Source organism: Protomyctophum bolini, assembly GCF_963924005.1.
Source record: "Protomyctophum bolini genome assembly, chromosome: 4".
In the NCBI taxonomy this organism is placed as follows: domain Eukaryota; kingdom Metazoa; phylum Chordata; class Actinopteri; order Myctophiformes; family Myctophidae; genus Protomyctophum; species Protomyctophum bolini.
The window spans coordinates 34,165,340-34,173,166 of record NC_137865.1 but is presented as its reverse complement, the minus strand read 5'-3'; the positions used below and the strand labels follow the sequence as shown (position 1 = coordinate 34,173,166).

Sequence of the window (7,827 nt, the reverse complement as noted above, 5' to 3'; positions counted from 1 at the left end):
TGTCCCCTAGGGTAGGTACCTTCACATGTTCTCCCCGTGTCCCCTATAGGGTAGGTACCCTCACATGTTCTCCCCGTGTCCCCTATAGGGTAGGTACCCTCACATGTTTTGTTGCCCCAATTTTTTTTTTTAAAGACAAAAGTGGAATGAAATATTTATCAGTTATTATGGTGGTACTTGGAGAGACAAATATTTTCTTAGGTGGTACTTAAAAAGGTTGGGAACCAATGTGCTATACTATAGTATGCCTGTTCGATAGCCCATGGTCAAAAATGGTGAAAAACGAGTATTTGAGAAATAGACGAAAATCACTCAGTGATTTACGTCTTTTTTTTCAAATCCTCAAAGATGATGAAAAACGGTGTGCTATAGTATGCCGTCCAAGGCCATGGGCTATGGGCTGAACTTGAATCCACAACCTGTGGCTCACATAGACAGCAGCTTATCACAGAGAGCCACCACATGCTCTCTGAGAATCTCTGCAGCTTTTCATTGTTCTTCAAGGTGTTATTCTCCAAAATGTGATCCACAGTGAAGAGTATAGAAGGAACTCAGCTAGACTTGAACCCACAACCTGTGACTCATATGGATGTCGTCTTAACAAGGGTGCCACTGAGCTCTCTGTGATTTTGTCACTTTTCAAATGGGGCCTTGGGATCATGTACAGAGCATTTTAATGGTGTTTTCTGTGCATCAAAAAGGCAAAGAATAAATATACTTTATTTCAGAAGTCTTTTCAATCATTCTTTAATTTGTTAATACAAGTTTTACCTCATTTCAGTTTAGTGAATAGTTTTACAATTGTTTCACAATGTAGCTTATTTTAGTGCTTCTCATTTTACAATGAGCTTCTTTAAGTGCATCACAAAATATATAAAAAAAATCATATTTATGTAACACTGTTAGTTTCCCCCCACATCATTGGTGTGAAAATCTTACTGTAAAATAACATTTGTATTTGAATGTTCCCAGTCGAACACATCAAATATCTCAATTATTATAGTTTTTGGGAGGCCTTGAGTTGCTTCATTAACGGCCGCGCCAATGGCTACGCACTGAAAAACAAAAACAAAATGAATTAATTAAAATAAACAAACAAAAAACATCAAGAAATTAGTTCAAATGTTGTAATAAGAAAGCTAGGGATGGGACGATAATATAATATTGTGAAGATTTCATGTGATTACTGTGATAATATCGTTTAACAATATTGCGATAATTAAAACATGCTTAAAGATTAGCCAAAGTACAGAGACAACTCTGTCCAGTTGTATGACGGACAACTTTACCATACATTCATCTTCCGTGATATGATTACTGCATGTGTTTTCTTTTTTTAATCACAATTATTAATCCATTTTGGACGGGAACCCCTTTTGGTGTTAGCATTATGTTATGCTTTAGCTAATGAAAAATAGCAGATCTACAAGCTCATAGCGCGCCACCGAGTGGCGCGCCACCGAGTGGCGCGCTACGAGCGGCGCGCTACGAGCTTGTAGGTCTGCTATTTTTGAAAAATCGAAGAACGACTGACGTAGAAGACATTTTTAGAATCTGATCTCAGGTCAGAATGGAAAACTGTCAGGATGTAGAAGACATTTTTAGAATCTGATCTCAGGTCAGAATGGGTTAATACATAAATAAACAATGTTTTACTTACATCTACACGTGGGAAGCTCAGGGCTCCATTGTCCATCGATGCCACAGGATACGGTGGTGGACCCCAGCAACACGTAGCCCCAGTCACAGTGAAATGACACGGCGTCTCAGTGCTCGTAGGGCGGCCTGAAGGCCCCCGTCCGGGAGGCGTGGAGCACGTCGGGGAGGACGGGACAGGATATGTCTGGAGAAGGAGATATTCAACAAGCATCCCTCAGTGACATTAATAATAATAATAATAAAACTTTATTTGTATAGCACCTTTCATGACATGAAATGCAGCTCAAAGTGCTTTACAGAGCAATGGAGAAAAAAAGAAAAGAAAAGCAAGGCATAAACATTAAAAAAAAACAAGCAGTAATGCAGTGAGGCCATGAATAACAAAAATAAATAAAAGATCAATTAAAAGCAAGAGTGTAGAAGTGGGTCTTGAGCTGTGCTTTAAAAATGTCTACAGAGGTTGCCTGTCGAAGGTACACATTGTCAGTGTCTGCCCAGGCCTCTTTTCCACCAAAATAACTTCAGTTCAGGAACTGGTTCCGTTCTAGACCCTTGGAGCCTTAATGGTTCTTTCACGGAACCGGCGGCCATTTTTTGGTTCCAGTTCCAAAAACCAGTGTTTAGATTTCTGAACCAATTCATTTTCAGTGTAAACACTCTGAGCTGGTTCAATATTAGGTGGGGAAAAAATAACCGCCTCAGTGTCATGTTGGAACATCTCAAATGGTATGACCTCCGGGAATTTGACCTCAGGGAAATCAAACTGCAAGTATACGGCTGTCACAATTAGGTAAAATAATGTGTGATTAACAATGGTTTCTGTCCGGACATTATGCATGAAAAAATATATATATATATTTCTGTAAACAAGGTGCACAGGGCAGATATGACAAACGTGATCGAAATAGTACGTAGCTCTGCAAGCTCAAAACGCATCACGGTTTTGAGCTTGTAGATCTGCTATTTCCTGTGACAGGCGTACACAGGTATAAAGTATTCACTTTAAAAAGTATGTTTGACCTGTTCTCAACAAAGCCATGTGTCTACGATAATGCCTAGCAAATGTGATTTGACCTAAAAATTGTAATGGAAATATTAGAATGCCACATAGAACAATCATACATATACATTATTAGGGTGTTTCTCATCCGTCCATCCAGTCTTTCACCATTGAGCTAATTCTGACTGAACAGCAGCTGTCAATCTAACAGCTGAGTCTCCATGCTTACTATACCACAAGTAAGACGCGCAAACGCGGGAAGCGAACGCAGCTCGTATATATTTGTGGTTTAAGATTTTTTTTTAAGTTATTTTTTTTTAAGTAAAGTTTTTATAAGTTAAGTTTTTTTAATTTAAGGTGTGTGTGTGTTATTTTTTTTAAGTTACGTTTTTTTAAGTTAACCCATTCTGACCTGAGATCAGATTCATACGAGGTTTTCCACTGGACACACACTGGTCTTGATTAACCCATTCTGACCCGAGATCAGATTCTAAAAATGTCAGTCGTTCTTCGATTTAAAAAAAAATAGCAGACCTACGAGCTTGTAGATCTGCTATTTTTCAATAGCTAAAGCATAACATGATGCTGACACACCAAAATGGGTTCCCGGTCCGAATGGGTTAAGGGGTGTGTGTGTGTGTGTGTGTGTGTGTGTGTTACACAGACAGACAGACAGACAGACAGACATGATCTGCAGGGTCTCGCAATCACTGCGTTCGCAACTATTGGCAAACAAGTATTTGTGTAACTATCCCATTTAGAACAGAAACAAGTCTAGCAGTAGGTGCCACCTATGCCTTCCTCTCTCAACCTACAACCAAGAAAGGACATGTTGAATGACCACCTGTTACTGACTGTCTATTTCATTGTTGTAAATGTGGATCTGCTGGGGAATAAAGGGGGGTGATTTCATTGATGCTGGGGGAGAGAACTGGTTAATGCTACCACTTTGCTGTACTGACTGAGAACTCTGAATAAAGATGACGATGCCTGAATCTTGAGCCGGAGTCCTGTTTCTGATGCTTTTCGTATGCTTGTCAATATTGAGACCATTAATAATTGCCGCTACAAAATCCGAGCCAACATCACGTGGTACCTTTGCATGTGGGGGGTTGGGAACTCCAGGTTCCGTCCTTGGTGCACCAGAGCTGCCTGTCCCCGCTGAGCGTCCCTTTACGGCAGCGGTAGCTCACCACACTGTGGTACGTGTAGGTCTCAAACGCTCCCGACATCACTGCATCAGACACCGACGGCGGCTCTGGGCAGTGCACGGCTGGAAGACACCGGAGGTGTAGAGCCTATTAGTTTTATCAGCATTATTCTTCATTAATTCATTTGTGTTTTGTCTTTGTCTGCTGGTTCAGGTTGTCATTAGTTTCAGTGTCAGTTTTTGTTTATTGTAATGACTCAAAAAAGGTTGAGAAATATAAAGCCATTTACAAAACATGAACAGTTAAAACAAGCACTGCTGAATATGGAAGATTAATTTAATATCCTCCTGAGATACCATAGTAAAAGAAACCTATGAAAATCAGGGAACTAAAACGTTACCAAGAAATGTCTTCACCAATATGTTTCTAAAGGTGTCTAATAACATGTACTAAAAGTTTGAAATTCAACTCCTGTGGCAAATTTCCACAAATCTGATGAGGTCAGCACATTTGGGGTTTAGCCCAATGAGTGTTTTTAATACAGTTTTCAGTTATTTTCTTTTTAGATTATATAATTGTTATGTCTAACTATTTTCCCTCTAAATTCTAGTTGATTATTTTGTTAGTTTTATACTAAACACTGTATATTATCATTATTACCTTCACAGACAGGAACTCGGCCGTCCCACACTCCTGAACTCATGCAGTTCCTGGATGTGTAGGACAGAGTAGGACAAATAAATTAAACACATGGACCACAGGTCAGCAATGACACATAATGTACCGCATATAAGGCTCCATTTTCGTCACCGCTAAAACACTTATCCCTAAAATTATTTGCCTTTTTTTTTTTTTACTATTTTGAAAAACATTTTTGAAAAGTTCAACTAGCCAATCTACATTGACACGTTGTGAGCTTGTAGACTGGGCATTTTAACTAGTCAAAATAGTAAAAAAGGCAAATAAGTTTAGGGATATGGGGTTTAGTGGTGACGAAAATGGAGCCCATAGTGTTGAGTTTGACAGCATTATTATTATATATATTTTTTTTTTTATCCCACGATTTTCCAACCCATTTTTTTCACCCAGTGTCAATTATCTAATGTAATCCTGGGCGCTACACTTCCTCTGCCAACCTGGGGGGGGGGGGGGGGGCAGCAGACTGAGCTCATGCTCCCTTATATGCATGAGGAGTCCAAGCTGCTTCTTTTCACCTGACAGGGGAGAGTTTCCCTGGTTGGATGTAGCGTGTGGAAGGAACACGTTATTTCGGCCAGTTCCTTTCCCCTCCATCAGGCCCCCCGGCTGGCCAGGTGGAGGTAGTTTAGAGACCAGGATGACTGCATGTTTTTGTGAGGGTACCTACCCTAGGGGACACGGGGAGAACATGCAAACTCCACACAGAAAGGCCCTTTCGCCAATTGAACCCAGGAGCTTCTAGCTGTGAGGCGACAGCACTATACCGACTGTGCCACTGTGCCCTTTGACAGCAATTTTTGATTTAGCTTTAGTCAGTCTTTTGAATACAATTTAATTTAGTTTTAGTCATATTTTAGTAATCTGAAATGTTTTAGTGTTAGTCTAGTTTTAGTGCTCAGCTAGTCTCTCAGACCCATTTGAGCCACTGACCACCATTGTGAGAGTCTATTAATGTGAAATGGTGGTCCGTTTTAACGTTAATGTTATCACTTTTGAAGTTGCCGAGTGGGTACTGTCGACGGATAGTCAACATTAGGGCCCCGGTTCTCCTCCCCAGGACAGAGAGTGTGTTTTCTCAAATTTGTTTTTGCATCTAGTCGAGGTCCATTCAGTATTGAGCCACTGACCACCGGCCATTGTGTGTGAAATACTGAATGAATAATGGACCTCGACTAGTCTAGCAAAAACAATTGTGTTTGTTTTGGTAAGAAGGAAAAACACTCTTGGTCATGACAGGGACTAGCCCCTCTCGGAACCCCCTGGGTCAGCCCAATCCGAACCGAACCGGGCTGACCCGTAGGGTCCCTGGTCATGCTAAGATTTTCCAATGCGATTGTTGGAACGCGGATATACACAAACTCATGGTTTAGTCCATCGGCGCGGTATTACGACGCTTTTTATTGTGTTTGTTTACGGATGTGCGAACTATAAGTACCTTACATACCTCTGATAAAATCTCCTGTGTCGCGGAAGCCGTTAAGTATTTTTAATCCATGTTTGATTAAAAATGTCGCTTTGATTTCTTCTTGTTTATTTACCGTTTATTGTACCGCCTCTCGATGTGCGGTTGGCTTTGCGGGCTATGTCCCTGCCTCTGATCTGCTCCGTCATAGCTGTAGCACCCAGTGTTGCCAACTTAGCGGATTTGTCGTCATATTTAGCTTCTTTCCAGACCCCCCTAGCGACTGAATTAGTGAAAAGCTTCTGGCGAGAAATCTAGCTTTTTTCCCCTGGTGAATTGGGGACAAATCGTGTTGACAGGCGCCAGATATGCGCCAGAGATAAAATCATTTTTTTTTTTCCCTCAGCCTCAAATCGGCTAAATTGGCAAAACTAAAAGTGGTCGGCGCGTCTGGTCTGGCTCACAGGTCACAGCAGGCTCAGTGGCTTCCTCGGCTCGGTTATGTGCACACTGCACAGTGCACAGACTGTCTACCAGTGCTTTCTCCTTTCTTGCTCTGCCTAGGCGAGTGCGCTCCGGTGCGGTATTTCCGAACGCGCCCCTCGAGCTCGACAGAGCAAGAAAGGAGGAAGCACTGGCAGCTCAGTTTAGTCTGCTAGTAAAAATAAAATACACACTCGGATGCATAAAGTATTAACCTTCTAATTCCTGTATGGATCGGAACAAAATAGCGTTCTAAACATTAGTTGAATTGAGGTATGTTTTTTTTATATTACAATGAGTTTAAACGATGTGTTATCAAATGAAGAGATGATACAAACTAAGTGCACATAAATGACAAATGTTTTTCTGGGCTGGCCATATTTTCGTTGCTAGGGGCGCCTAAAAGTCGCTAGGGACGCAAAAAAGTCGCTAGGGGCGGCGCGCGCTACGCGCGCGCATATCCCACCCCTGGCGACTTTTAGCTACTTTTCGAGGAGCCACTAGCTACTTCCGTTACTGGAGAGTTGGCAACACTGGTAGCACCACTAGCTAGCCAGATAGGCGGTACAATGAGGTGTCAATAAACAAGGTAGGAAGAAGCGACATTTTTAATCAATCATGGATTAAAAATACTTAACGGCTTCCGCGACACAGGAGATGTGTCGGTATGGTATGTAAGGTACTTATAGTTCGCACATTCGTAAGTCAATACATGAATAAACATGGTAAAAGCGCGCAGAAGTCCGTCTCATGGCGTGTTTACATTGTATTTGTTTGTGCGTAACTGGCGACAGCCCAGCGTGAAGCAGGACCCAATGCAGTAAAGTCATAAAAGTGTCAGAAACTTTACTACATTCGGGTTCTGCTTGCGGGGCTAGACAGGGACATGAACTCGGGCACCATTGTTTACAAACAGCCGACAGTAAACATTCTACTGAAACACTGTTTTACAGTTTTGTAGTAACATCAAATATAAACATCATAACAAGTAACTTCACAAGCAATAACACGTTTGAACAAAACAAACAACAGCGTTAAGTATTAAATAACATTTAATTTCTTACCTTCTGCCTGCAGACGATCGACGGACCGGATGAATGACGTGACACAGCCAAACAACCAAACCAAACCAAACAACCAAACAAACATTGACCAAACCCATCTCATCGCGTCTGCGCCGTATTTAAGGGTGGCATCACTTCCTTCCGGTGTGACTCGAGGCCACGCCCGCGAGATTTAACCGCGAATTTCCTGTAGTCATATTGTAGTCCTTCTACGTTACATCCGGGTCCCATCCGCTTCTCACTGTAAATAGCTACATATGCGTGAATCTTTTATTTTTATTTTTACAATAACGTTATTTGTCAGAAAGGAAGCCATTGAGGGTTAAAATGGGTCTTAATGCTTCCAACTCGAGTAGAATTATTAATGTA

The 7,827-nt window shown here is 41.4% G+C and overlaps 1 protein-coding gene across 1 annotated transcript; it reads right to left on the bottom strand.

The window, feature by feature from the left end:
• Positions 1-657: 657 nt before the first annotated feature.
• On the bottom strand, positions 658-4,524 carry LOC308313997 (complement decay-accelerating factor, GPI-anchored-like). Its single transcript, XM_080761349.1, has 4 exons — positions 4,471-4,524; positions 3,756-3,932; positions 1,661-1,843; positions 658-1,055 (listed from the first exon to the last, which is right to left on the bottom strand). The coding sequence occupies exons 1-3, from the start codon at positions 4,511-4,513 to the stop codon at positions 1,767-1,769; spliced, it is 297 nt and encodes a 98-aa protein (XP_080617475.1). The 5' UTR covers positions 4,514-4,524; the 3' UTR covers positions 658-1,055; positions 1,661-1,766.
• Between the last annotated feature and the right edge of the window lie 3,303 nt (positions 4,525-7,827).